General features: G+C 48.3%; 1 protein-coding gene across 1 annotated transcript in view; it reads left to right on the top strand.

Annotated features, from left to right (window-relative positions):
* Positions 1–14,212, top strand: part of Bicra (BRD4 interacting chromatin remodeling complex associated protein) — a 74,366-nt gene that overhangs the window by 36,439 nt on the left and 23,715 nt on the right. The window contains exons 2-4 of the mRNA XM_031384108.1: positions 10,675–10,775; positions 12,984–13,029; positions 13,137–13,179. Of these exons, the coding sequence (XP_031239968.1) occupies positions 12,989–13,029; positions 13,137–13,179 (84 nt within the window). The 5' untranslated portion in view covers positions 10,675–10,775; positions 12,984–12,988. The remainder of the gene's footprint in view (positions 1–10,674; positions 10,776–12,983; positions 13,030–13,136; positions 13,180–14,212) is intronic.

Here is a 14,212-nt window from a genome sequence, read left to right as displayed (position 1 = left end):
TATATATATATATATATATATATATATATATATATATATATATATATATATACATACATACAAGTGTTTTACCTCTGCCTATGTGTGCACTCTGTGGATGCCTGGTGCCCACGGAGGTCAGAGTAAGACATCAGATGCCCTAAAACCAGAGTTACTGCTGGTTGAGCCACCATATGGGTGCTGGGTATCAAATACAGGTTTTCTGGAAGAGCAGCCAGTGCTCTTAACTGCTGAGCCATCTAGCCTCACAATGACTTTTTAAATTAACTGTACAAAACTGTGGGTCCCACAATGGTGTTGAATAAGTGCCCTTATGTCTTCCTTTATCCATCCTGATTCAGTGCTTCCTCCCCATGCCCCAAACTCTCTGCTTCATTTCACAAAGAAATACTTAAATCGTGGTTCTGTTTATAAGAGACCTTGTGCAACTTTTTTCTTCCTGCCCATGTTGCTTCCCTCTCCCTGAGTTTTCTCTTTAGACTGGTCCTTCCCCCTCAGACTCCTTTTTGTGGCTTTAATTAAAGTTGACAGTATGACCCAGAAGTCGCCAGAATGAAACACTCAAAACCAGGACTGGGCCAAGCCAAGGTCTGACCCTTCCAGGAACTCATCTGAGAGTTTCATCCCTGAGTCTTAAGATAATAGAATTAGGAGGATGGAAGCTAAATCCAGTTGTTTAGAGGTGATTAGCAGAGATCGGGGCTGGGACATGAGCCTCTCCTGCAGCTTGTGCTATGGTTGCATAAGGAGACAGAAACTTGGCTTGGTAGCACGTGCCTGTAATCTCAGCATTTGGGAGAAGGCTGGAAGCTCAGAGTTCAAGACCAGCTAAGAGTTACATGAAACTCTGACTCAGGGGTGGTGGGGAGGGTAGGGGGCAGGGATATAGCTCTATTGCTAGAGTGTTTGCCTAGTGTGCACAACCCTCTCCAGAACCATGTTCTTTAGCCTTAGTGCTTCAACACTATTCTGAGCTAAATCAATCTACCATTTTTCTCTAAAGTGACCTGTCTCGGGTATTTCATTATGGTAACAAGAACCAGACTAATACATGTCATCAGGTGAGGCAGCAATGTTTTCTTTGCCACGAGTACTGGTGCTTTTCCAGTACATGTAAACAGTACCTTGTTTCCCTGCATGCTGGCTGCCTTCTGTGGAGCATCAATTCATGTATTAATTACATGCTCAAATGAGTTTGTTTGATATTGGAGGTTTGGGTATGAGGAACGTTAGAAGTCTTATCGATGAAAAATAACACAGCCGGGTGGTGGTGGCGTATGCCTTTAATCCCAGCACTTGGGAGGCAGAGGCAGGCGGATTTCTGAGTTCGAGGCCAGCCTGGTCTACAGAGTGAGTTCCAGGTCAGCCAGGGCTATACAGAGAAACCCTGTCTCGAAAAACCAAAAGAAAAAGAAAAATAACACAGAGCCCAGGTCATGAGCCGAGAAAGTACCCATGCCTAGAATACCCCTGTGAGGAATTGGGGGTATGGCTCAGTGGTAGAGCCAATGGTTACTATAATGGCACCTCTGGCTCCTTCTTCAGTACAAGCATTGATAACAATCATCTTTGCTTTAGCTAGTATGCTCACATGACCACAAAATTTAAATAGTGTTAAGCACCCCCACCCAAGCTGATCCAGCTTTTTAGTGTTTACCAAAAGTCAGAAAATGCTTGAATTTCTTTCCTTGTCCCTGATAATGTCTCAGGTCCCAGGTCCCCATGAAGTTAATTAGTGTGTGGAGTAGCATGCCTTTCCTTCCCAAAGCTCTTTACATATACAAAGTCATTCAAAATATGCATTCTTCTGCCTCTTTCACCCTTTTTGTTTATTGACACGGTTTCTCTATGTAGCCCTGGCTTTCCTGGACTCGCTCTATAGACCAGGCTGTCCTCAAACTCACAGAGATCCCCCTGCCTCTGCCTCCAAGTGCTGGGATTAAAGGTGGGGACCACCATGCTCAGTTCTTCATCCACAGTTTTACAGATTTTAAAAAATGTTTAATGTATGTAACATATGTATACATATGTGTCTGTGGTGGGACTGTGCACATGACTATGGTGGTGGGGCGGCCAAAGGTCATGTTCTGTCCCATAGGGCTGTAATTACAGGCAGTTGTGAGCACTGGCTGTCAGTGCTGGGAAGTGAAATGGGGCATTCCCGCCCCTACCAACCCACCAGTGTGTCCATCTCACCAGAACCATCCTACCAGTGTGTCTTCACACCTTAAAATATGGTTACAGTTACATTTATTTAGTGTGTAGGTGTAGAGGCATGAGGTCCCCATGTGGAGGTCAGAGCTCATTGGGAAGTGGGGAGAAGACACTTGTCACCAAGGCTGATGATCTGTGCTTAATCCCTGGAACCCACATACTGGAAGAGAGAGCTGACTCACACAGTGTCCCATGATCTCCACGTGTGGCACGTGTTATCCTCTTCATCAATACAAAGTAATAAAGTAAATAAAAGTTGCCTTCAGGCATTAGCAGAGGAGTGTAACTTCAACCACAGTTGCTTTGAGAGCATTATTGCTCCCAAAAGACTGCCATGGCTGTGAGCTCCCAATCCTGCAATCAGTAGGGTTCCTGGCTACCCCTAACCTGCTTTCTGTGTCTGGATCCAGAACACCTCAGCCCAGTGCCGGGATCTGCTGGCCTTTGCACCTGACTTCTGTTCTACTTCCTGTTTCCTGGTACCCGTGACACCTTGTGTCCTGTCCCCTCTGCTTCTTACGGCTGCATGGTGCCTTTATATGGACCATCATTGAGCTGATCCATCTGCTGATTGGCTCATGATCTGTTTCCACCTCCGATTCCCATGAACAAGGTGCTGCAGACACGTGTACACATTTTTGTGTGGACATAGGTTTCTCCTTGAAAGATGATGTCTTGCTATGTAGCTCAGGCTGGCTTCAAACTTGTTATGTAGATCAAGCTGGCTTTGACTTTGTGATCCTTCTGCCTCAGCCTCCTAAGTAGATGGTTTAGATTACAGGCCTACCTATGCCACCACACTGGACTCCACAAGGTGTTCTTCAAAGCCAGCCATACTTGGTTCAATAGTTGAGCTATAAGATATACAGCATTTTAAAGAATAGCTTGGTGAATATTGTCGGTGGTATGTAAGTGAGCACCTGCATCATTCTAGAAGAGCCCTGAGGGCTCCTGATGGTCCATCTCCCATCTTCTCCCTTTAGACTTACACACCTTTGGTTTTTCCTCAGTTCTAGAGATTGTTATGGGCTCAATAAGGTGTGTCAACTCTGGTCTGGCTTTCTTGATGCCAGTTTATATCAGGTCCATCCATGTTGCTTCCTGTGGCAGAAATGCATTCCCTGATTGTCAGAGCAATATCCCATCCCATGCCTGAGCTTGGTGCTAAGACAGGTGATAGTTTCCAGATTGTGGCTTTCTTGTTTACTGGCAAAGCTGGGGATGAAACCCGGGGCATTGTCCATGTTAATTAAGCAGGTGTTCTGTCACTGAGCCACACCCCCAACTCCTCATTGGGGGATTCTAGGCAGGGGCTCTACCACTGAGCCACACACCCAACCCCTCACTGGGGGATTCTAGGCAATCTCTGACGGACTCTTCTTTGTATGATTTAGGAAAAGAGATTCCTTTTTATAGGCAGTTGCTATCATGTCCAAACACAACCTGCACTGTGTACACTCAACATGTACAACTGTATACAAGGGAATGTGTGTATATGTATGTTTGTATATCTGTATGTATATTTTGTTTGTTGTGCATTATATATGCAATATATAAACTGCACAACATAATAATGTTCAGTGGCATTCTAATAAATACAACTATTGTGATTTAAAACAAAAATTAGCCGAGCAGTGGTGGTACACGCCTTTAATCCCATTGATTGGGAGGCAAAGGCAGGCAGATATCTATGAGTTTGAGACCACCCTGATCTACAGAATGAGTTCCAGGACAGCCAGGGCTACCCAGAGAGACACTGTCTTGAAAACACCCACCCACCCATCCTCAAAAAAAATAAAAACTGGATATGATGGCAGAAGCCAGCACTTGAAGATGAAGGGAACAGGATCGGGAGTTTGGGGACATTCTTGATTACTGGAGCACTCCATTCAAGTTGGGAAGCAAGCTCCTTCTTTGTTTACTAGAAGAACTTGTTTTGTGACTCCCACTGCCTTATGGAAGCCAAGCCTGTACACTTTAGTGTGTACAGTGTGGTGCCATGGCTACTGTAGCTTCAGGAGAAGCCAGGAGTGGTCATAAAGAGATGGTATGCCCCCCAGCTTATGCCTCTCGTGACCGTAGTGAGTACACCTGGGACCAAATGAGTTTTTCCATTCTATGTGCTCAATGCTGGTTTTATTAGTGTGTGTGTGTGTGTGTGTGTGTGTGTGTGTGTGTGTGTGCGCGCGCCCGCGCGCGCGCCCGCCCTCCCCCTGAGAGGTAAGTCTGTCTGTCTGTCTGTCTGTCTGTCTGTCTTTTTTTGGAGGGGAGGAGGTTGGGCAAATACTATTTACAAAGCCCAGGCTGGCCTCCTTGAACCAGCAATTCTTCTGCCTCAGCCTCCAGAGTACTAGAAGGTGCACCACATCAGTCTGTTTGATTATTCTAAACCAAACCTGCTACTCTGCTTTCCTAACAGTCAGAGGTATGACTGTGGTATGAATGGCAGCTCACAAAGGCCTTTGTTGTTGGAGCTAGCAGGCCATCCACAGAGCAGCAGGCAGGCTTGTGTGAGTGAGAAAGCCTGGGAGGAGGAAGCGAGGAGTGGGGGGTCCTTGGGGTGCTGGTGGACTTCCAGCAGCTGTGACCAGTCCATTTCCCTCCTTGTAGGGGGCGTAAGGGCCACTAACATCATTCTGGGAAATGAACAGTAGCCATTCTTTTGTGTTTACTGGAGCCTTTGAATTCAGGATCCTGCTAGAAGGCTGGCTCCCCTGCAGCTCCCGATGACAACGCAAAACTCCAGTTGCATTCCGAGTGGAGGAGGGATCTCAGCTTTCTGGAAGGACACCCTGTTACTGCTCTCCTCCCAGACTGCTTGCAGTTGGCAGGCCTGCTGGAGAAGACTCAGAGCTTCAGAGTCGTGGGGTCTGAGTTCAAGTTCTGGCCTCACAATGTGGTTAGGACCCAGTGTCCTCACCTCCTGTATGTCACTATTCTTTTACTGGAAAGCATGGCTCAGTTTTGTTTCTTTGTAACTGTCACACTGTGAGGACAGGGCTCATACTAGGTCTGATGTCCATGCTTGGGCAATGTGGGCTCAGTGGTGTATCTGTCAGCTTTGGTTGGGAGAGATACGGTAACAAGCAAGACCTGGGACTCAGCCACTAACAGAGAGAGCAGCAGTAATGAGCGGGCCCCAGATATATCAGTCAGCCTCAGTAGAGGGAATAAAGAGAATAAGAGGATAGGAATAAGTGAGCCCCAGGACTCTGCAGTTACAGCGTCAGAGATTCAGCTGCGGGGGTGAAGCCTCAGCACGTTGATGGTGGCTTTGTCATATATCCACTCTGTCCTGAGACTGAGGCAAAGCCACAACACTGTGGGTTCCATCTGTGTCACTCAATTCATGTGCCTGACTTCCATAGCAGATCTTGTCAGTGGGTGCTGCTATTTGGGGTCAGTAGCTTTGCGTACATTGTTGTATGGCTCAGTTGCTTTTTCAAGAGGTTTTAAGCAGATGGGTTGAGCTGGAAAGGGCTGTCGGTGGGTGAGAACCACTGGCCACGTGCCCCTCCCTGCCGCAGCCATGAACCTTGCAGGCATCTTTACCCCTCTCTGTTTACAAGAGGCATTTAATGGATGCTCTTTGAACAAAAGAATGAACTTGTTTATTTAACGTCCATTGCAAATTCATTTATTCACTCTCTATATTCCTTGAGCCTCTTTCTACCACCACAGGGTGGGATTGAGGGATCTCAGACAGGAAGCGGATGACAGCCCTGCCCTGGTAAGGCCCACTTGTAGCAGGGAGGCAGTGAAAGAGGGGAGAGGCCATCCGACATGGGCTAGCTGATCCTATTGTGGGTTTTGTTTTGCTTTGCTTTGGGGGTGGGGAATGATTACATTTTATTTTTACATTTTATGTGTATGAGTGTTTTGCCTGTGTGTATGTCTGCACACCACATGCACGTAAGGCCGGAGTAGGGCCTGGAGTTACAGCTGGTCATCTGCTGCAGCGTGGTGCCGGGGATTGAACCTTGGTCGTTTGGAAGGTCAAGTCATGCTCTTGACCGCTGAGTCATCTCTCCAGCCTCAGTCTGATTTATCTACTTGTATACACTTGTAGGGGGATTGCCAAGCTTTGTGGTGGGTGACTTTTATTCACTGAGCCCTCTTGTTGGCCTCTTTTGTTGTTGTTGTTGTTGTTGTTGTTGTTGTTGTTGTTCTAAAGCAGGCCCTTGTGCAGCCTAAGGGGGCCTTGACCTCTTGACCTCACTATGTGTCTGAGGATGAATGAGCTTGAACTCCTGATCTCCCTGCTTCCCATGTGCTGGGATTACAGGCAAGAGCCACCATGCCAGCTCCTGCACCTCTCTTCAGCTTTCCAAACTCAAGGTCTGCCTGTGACAGTGGTTCTCAGTCTTCGTAATACCGTGGCCCTTTATGCTGTGGTGAGCCCCCGAATCATAAAAGTATTTTTGTTGCTACTTCCTAAGTGTAATTTTGCTGCTGTTATGAATCGTAATGTAAATATTTTTGGAGCTAGAAGTTTGCCAGAGGGGTCGTGACCCCCACACAGGTTGAGAACTGCTGCTCTGTGTGTTCATGTTACAGCTGATTTAATCTATCCACCCATTCACGGACACTCAGGTGGCTTCCTGTGAGCTGCTGCGGAAAATGCAGTGGTGGCCTCTGGTGTACCAATCCCTATTTAAGGCTTTTGATTTCCTTGCACATACACCCAGAAGTGGAGTTACTGTGCTGACTGCTAGTGCTATTTTTAACGTTCTGAGGAACTGCCAAACCCCACCACAGCAGCCAACAGAGCTGCACTCCCTCCAGCAGTGAGCCAGGGCTCCGGTTTCCCACAGCCCTGCCAACGCTTGCTACTTCCCGGTTTCTTCGTGGTGGCTGCTCTGAGGGTTGTGAGGCCTTGTCTCCTTGGGGCTTTGAGTGCATTTCCCCCATGATGAGTCATGCCGGGCATCCTTTTGTGTGCTCTTGGCTGTGTATTTTCCTCTGGAGATCATCCCAGGATCCTTGTGCATGCTGGATGACAAGAGTATACCACTCTACTATGCTCCACCACTGAGCCATGCTCCCACCCCTCACTGGGGGATTCTAGGCAGGGGCTCCACCACTGAGCCATGCCCCGACCCCTCACTGGGAGATTCTAGGTGGGTGCCACACCTCCACCTACAACCCCTCATTGGGGAACAATCTCTCTCTCTTGCTTGCTTTCTCTTTCTTTGTGGTTGGAGACCAGAGAACAACCTGTAATATCCTTGAGACAGTTTCTCACTGAACCTGTTGCTCACCACCTGGCCAGCAAACCCCAGAGATCTTTTATCTCTGCCTCTCTCACGCTGAGGTTACAAATGTATGACACCACACCCAGACTTTTATGTGGAATAGGTGCTAGTGATCAAACTCAGGGCCCCGTACTTGCAGAGCCCCCCTTTTCCTAACAGAGCCCCCTTCCCCAGCTCCCTCTCTTCCTTCCCTCCCTCTGTCCCCTCCACCCTTCCTTCCTTCTTCCCTTCCTTCTTTAGCATGACTACTGCAAAGCTAGGCATGGTTGCACACGCCTTTAATCCCAGCACTTGGGAGGGAGAGGCAGGTGGATCTCTCTCAGTTCCAGGATAGCCAGAGCTACATAGGGAGATCCTGTCTCAACTAAAACAAAGACCCAACTACCGCAAAGAAAATCCAAGCCTAATGAAAGTTCAACAGTCAGCCATGCTGTGTGAGGCAGGATGGTCATTCAAGTTCAAGAAAGCGAGGCCAACCTGGGGAACAGAGCAGGGTGGTATGCTCTTGTAATCACAGCACTCAGGAGGCTGAAGCACAGGACTGCCATGAGTTTGAGGTACCTCTTCTCAAAAAGCAAAGCCAGACCAGGTGTGGTGGCAGAAACTCAGGAGTTAGAATGAGGCAGGTGCATCTCTGTGAGTTCAAGGACCTCATGGTCTGTGTAGTGAGCTCCAGGATGGCCGGAGCAACAAAAAGAAGGAAAAAGAAAATGAGCCAGCTCATGCTGGCACACGCTTTAATCCCAGCACTCAGGAGGCAGAGGCAGGTGGGTCTCCGAGTTTGAGGCCAGCCAGGGCTACACAGAGAAACTCTGCCTCTAAAATTAAATATTATACATACATACATACCTCTGTCTCTAAAATTAAATATTATACATACATACATACATACATGCATGCATATACACATATAATTAAATATATTATGTTTATATATAATTATATGTATATACACACAAACAAAAGACAAGGATGGCAAAATGGCTCAGCAAATAAAGGTACTTGTCACCAAGACTGATCACTTGGGTTTAATCCCTGGGACCCACATTGTGGATGGAGAGAACTGATTCCTACATGTTGTTCTCTGACCTCCACACATGCTGTGGTAGCGGAGTGTGTGTGCGCACACACCCCACCTCCACCAATTACATAAGTATAATGACAACAAAATAAAAAACTGTTTCACAGAGAACTCAGTGCTTCCCCTTAATTACCCTCTGGGCACGCATCCGGAGACAGTTGTTTGCAGAGCTTGGGCCAAGCCAGAGTAAGGTGCAGGGACAGAGATAGTGAAGCCACAGTAGGCGCTTGTTAAAGCCTTGCAGACCCCTTGCCATCTGTCTCAAGCAGCTTGCCTGGAACCCAGGAGGAGAGTGCCCATGTGTGCTCCATGGCCTTTAACAGATGCTGTATCTCCATCAAGTGGGGATTGACTCAAAGGTGACCTAGCTAGAGCTGTTGTCTTTTGGGGGGGGGGTGCGGGGGGAGTTCTCTGTGTAGCCCTGGCTGCCCTGGAACTCAACTCTGTAGACCAGGCTGGCCTCGAACTCAGAAACATGCCTGCCTCTGCCTCCCAAGTGCTGGGATTAAAGGCGTGCGCCACCATTGCCCGGCTAGAGCATTGTTTTAACTTTCCTGCCATGTTACTCCAGTTCTGAAGCCATAGAGAGAAGGCTGAGGGCCCAGAACAATTTATAGGAATTGGTTCTCTCCTTCTACCATGTGGGGTACTCTTTGTTTGAACTCAGGGTACCAGGCTTTATCCACTGAGCCATCTTACCGCTGTGATTTTGTGACTTGAGACAAGAATCTTGCTATGTAGTCCAGGCTACCATCCTCCTGCCTCTGCATTCTAGGAGATGGGATCGCAGGTGTGGGTCACTGTGCCTGTCTGTGTGGCAGGACATTTTGTTTTCTGATGAGTTCCTTGTTTGAAGTGTCCTCTGGACACTTGTCAGCCATGGAGGCTGTAGGGTGTCTGACAGAGAGAGTCGATGTATGACCTCAGGGAGGGGGCACCAGTACGTCCGAGATAAGGTGCCTTTGCTGGAAACCAAGGCCCCGCATTGAGTGGTTGATGGAGCAGTTGTGACCATAGGCCTTCAAGAACCAGACCCTTTATCCCCCAGGACACAGACGCCATGTTTCAAGGACTATTGTGGCTGCTTAATACAACATACCTGTTTCACGTAATAACTGGCTATAGAGCCAGAAGTTGTGGTACACACCATTAATCTCCATCCTTTGGAAGTAGAGGCAGGCCTTTATGAATTCCAGGCCAGCCAGGGCTACATAGTGAGGGCATGTTCGTCCCTTATTCCCTAGCACTCCTTCCCACTCCCAGAAGAAGGATAGTCTCTAGAAGGCTGGTGGTGTGACAGCTCAGTGGAAAAGTACCTGTGAATCCCCCTGTGAGGTGCTGGGGGCGTGGCTCATGGTTGAGCCCCTGCCTAGAATCCCCCTGTGAGGTGCTGGGGGCATGGCTCAGCGGTTGAGCCCCTGCCTAGGATCCTCCAGTGAGGGGGTGAGGGTGTGTGTGGCTCAGTGGTAAAATGATCACTTACTTCAAACATAATTATCAGGGTTCAGTCCCTAGAACCAAGAATAATGATAAAGAACCAGAACTGGGTATTTTATATTAAACTGAAGTATCAGTAAGTGATTTGGGATAGTGTGTTGCATATGTGTATGCACACTGTAGACCTTGTTCTTCTAATAGTATGTAAGATTGCTTTGTGTGACTTTAAACCTGTGGTTTTCCATCTTTACTTCTCCTCTCTCTTTTTGTTCCCCTTTTAAAAATTTAATAACGAGGGGCTGTCCTGGTGGAACACAGTATAATCCTGGCACTGAGGGCCAAGGTGGGAGGATCTCAAGTTCACAGGCCAGCCTGAGCTACATGACTAGTCTTTGTGTTATGTAAGCTAGTTAATAATGGCTCTTAGTTTTTAAGTTGTTTTAAAACAGAATCTTCTTATGTAGCCCAAGCTTACATACAACTCTACATCCTCCTGCCTCAGCCTCCCCAGTGTCAGGATTATAAAAATCATGCTCCCTTGTCTTTCCAGGCCTCCCTCTCTTTCCTGTCCTCATTCTCTTCCAGATTCTTCCCTTCCTCCCGCTCTCTCATCTCCATCTGTCCATGCATATCTTTTGCCAGCTCATGACCTTCCTCACTCACAGTTTCTCTCCTTTCTTTCCACAGCTGGCCCCACAAAGGACATTATCAAAGTCCCCAGCCTGGGGCCCTGCGTAGACCTGGAGTGGCCACCCCACCCTTCCCTTCATGATTCGTTCATAGCACAGGTAACCAGAGAAGATCCCCAGTTCACTCTTGAAGGTGCAGTTGTTCTTCTGGGTGCTTGTGGGGCCCACTGGCATCTGACATGCAGAAGCGGGTTTAGCAACCTCCTTCAGTCTCTCCTCGCCAGCCTACATCCCCATGTACAGCTGTAGGAAGAATGTCCCTCAAGCTTCACCTTTTCTCTTATATTCTATAATGAGACAAAGTGAGTGTAGCTCAGTGGTAGAGCCCCTGCCTAGAATCCCCCAGTCAGGGGCTGAGGGTGTGGCTCAGTGGTAGATTGCCTTGCCTAGAATCTTGCTGTGAGGGGGTTGGGGTGTGGCACAGTTACAGAGCACCTATGAGGCCTGCAGCATCCACTATAATGACAAAGAATGGAAAGGCCAGGAAGATAGTTCAGTTGGTAAAGGAGTTAGTTCCCTCTGGCCTGAGCTATAAGTTTCTACAACTTGAGAACTCTGGTTCTCGTATCCAGTTCATGATATTGCAAGGGGAAGACCAACATGAGGCCAGTGGGTTGATGTTCTGGATGAAGGGAAAGAGGAATAGGTCTGTTTGCCTGGGCATTTCTAAAGTACATAGGAGTTTAAAAAGACAGTAGAAACAGAGAGCACTTAGATGATCAAATGGATCTGTAATAGGAGAGTAGGGTAGGAAGACAGATGCTGGAAGGATGGAGAGGGGGGGACAGGCTTAGAAGGTTAGGTGGCACTGAGGGGATGCCTCAGCTGCTAAAGGGCTTGTGGGGACCTGCATTTGATTCCTAGAACCCAAATAAAGAGCGGGGCATGGAATCCCAGCTCTGGGGAGGTGGAGACCATAGGATACCTGGAGTTAGCTAGCTGGCCAACCTAGTCTAATTGTGAGCTCCAGAGAGAGACCCTGTCTCAAAAGGGTGGACAGTGTGGAATGTGGAGGGCCCTTTGAAGAAATGTTTTAGGGATGAGGGGATGTGGTTAGATGCTCTGAAGGAGTGAGTGGCTGATTGGCAGGAAGGAATTCTGTATGTTGGGAGGCAGATGGGAAAATGCAGACAACATCCATTCCTCTTGTGCAGGGGTGAAGCAGCCTCTTCCTCCTTGTGGGGGCTGACCACGCTAACCTTTGTCGTGGGCTCTGACAATGCTAGCCAGTGGTGAGCACCAGATAGCTCCAGACAAACGTTAGCCGTCCGCATCCTCATCATTCAGCTGTGGAGGCCAACCCCACACTGCCACCTCTCTGGCCCAGCCTTGTGACCCTCCCTGCTTCTGCTGCCTCATTCCCCACTGCCATACATCATGCCTGTCACCTTTCTTTGCTTGAGACCCACACTGCATAGGTCTAAGGGATTCACCCAGGAATGTGGTGGCTCTTTCTTTTGCTCTTATCCCACCCTCCCTTCCTTGCTCAATCCCACTGATACTCGGGACAGGCCCCTACCACATCTTATGGACCACAGACTGTGCTCAGAAAACAGGACCGTGGTCTGTGAAGTACATAGGCTCAGGGACACGACTGGTGAACTCAAGCTGAAGCCTGCCTGGCGAGAGTCTGGTGTGAGCCACAGACCCTGAGAGAACAATTCAGGTTATTTTATTTTTGAGACAGGGACTCACCATGCAGGTCTGGCTGGTCTTGAACTCACAGACATCCTTCCAAGTGCTGGGATCAAAGGTGCAGGCCATCTTACACCCAGAGAGTTTGGGTTCTGACTCTGAATTAGACTGTATAAGTCAAAGTGGAATGGTACCCTGGAGATTGGAACAGATGGAAGAGATATGTTCCCTAGGGTTCATGTGTGTACAGCCTATCACTGGAAGATGGCACCTCCGATTTAGGTACCCCCAGCTCCTCACCCTTAAAGCGGGAGTGCCATACTTTATGCAGTGAGACCTATCTGCAGCACTTAGCATAAGCCCTGTGCCCCTTCAGAGACCTTTTAATCTCAATTGATGCCACCTCATCATCACTGTCAGATATGGGGGGTGTTGGGCATGATGAAGGAGGGTAAGAATGCTGCCCCATCTCTGTTCAGGATTTCTGTGTGGGAGGGTACCGGGAGGTGGTTCTTGTACCCCTCCATCTAGCTCTGTGCACTCTAGAAACAGTTGCTCTGACCCTTACCCCCACTACCTCCAGGAGCCACCCTGTGAAGGGGCAGCAGGGCCTTAGACTGCTTCAATCTAATTGTGTCTCCCTCACCCTCTTCCCACCCCGACCCCATCTAGTGGAAATGGATGATGAGGATGGGAGATGCTTACTAGACGTGATTTGGTGAGTAACGGGCTCCACCCACCCACCCATGCCCGTCTCCCACACCCCTCCCCTCCCTCCACTCCTCAGCCTACCTCCTTAAGGTCTCTTTTCCCTCTCTCTTGCAGTGACCCTCAGGCCCTCAATGACTTCTTGCATGGATCCGAAAAGGTAAGTACCAGAGGCATGCAGGGGGATTCCTGGGGCATGGGGCTGGAGGATCCAAAGGAAGGTCCAGGTCCCCTAAGTCTGCCCTCTTGCTATGTCAAAAAAGGGGGAGGGCGGGTAGGTAGGCAAAACCATCTCAGCATATTTTTAATTTGGAAATGATGCTATATTGGATATATACTTTTTCTTAAAATATCATACTATATTAAAAAAATAAATAAAAGGCCAGGTGTACACCATTAATCCCAGCACCCAAGAGGCAAAGGCAGGCAAATCTCTATGAGTTATCTACAGAGCAAGCTCCAGGACAGCCAGAGCTACATAGAAAGACCCTGCCTATAAGCAAACATACAAACAAATAAGTAAATATCATTTACTACTTACTAGTTAAGGTTTTCTTTAAAAGTATCATGCAGAAAATGGCTAGAAAGAAATGAGAGGAGCTGGAGAGATGGCTGTATGGATAAGATATGTAAGCATGGAGACCTGAGTTCAAATCCCCAGTATCCATATAGTTCAAATCCTTAGTTCAACTCCCCATTATCCATGTAAGAAGCCGACATGGCCATGTGCACCTGTAACCTCATTTCTTTGGGGAGAGGGGAGAGACAGGAAGATCACTGGGGCTTGTTGATCCCTCACTTAGCTCCAAATTCAGTTGAGAGGGCCTGTGTCTGAGGGTAATAGGGCAGAGTGATGAAGGTGTGGGGGGTGTTGGGCATGATGAAGGAGGGTAAGAATGTTGCCCCATCTCTGGTCAGGATTTCTGTGTGGGAGGGTACCTGGGAGATGGTTCTTGTATCCCCCATCTAGCTCTGTGCACTCCAGAAACAGTTGCTCTGACCCCCTACCTCCACTACCTCCAGGAGTCACCCTGTGAAGGGGCAGCAGGGCCTTAAGCTGCTTCAATCTAATTGTGTCTCCCTCATCCCCCAAGACAAGACACCAAGACACTCAGTGTCTTCCTCTGGCCTCCATATGTGTACCTCATACACATGCGTATAACATGTGCGCGTGCGTGCGCACACACATACAC

The sequence above is a fragment of the Mastomys coucha genome, unplaced genomic scaffold, assembly GCF_008632895.1.
Source record: "Mastomys coucha isolate ucsf_1 unplaced genomic scaffold, UCSF_Mcou_1 pScaffold21, whole genome shotgun sequence".
Taxonomy (NCBI): Eukaryota; Metazoa; Chordata; class Mammalia; order Rodentia; family Muridae; genus Mastomys; species Mastomys coucha.
Note: the sequence above shows the minus strand (reverse complement) of the source record. Positions and strands in the feature narration are given on the sequence as shown.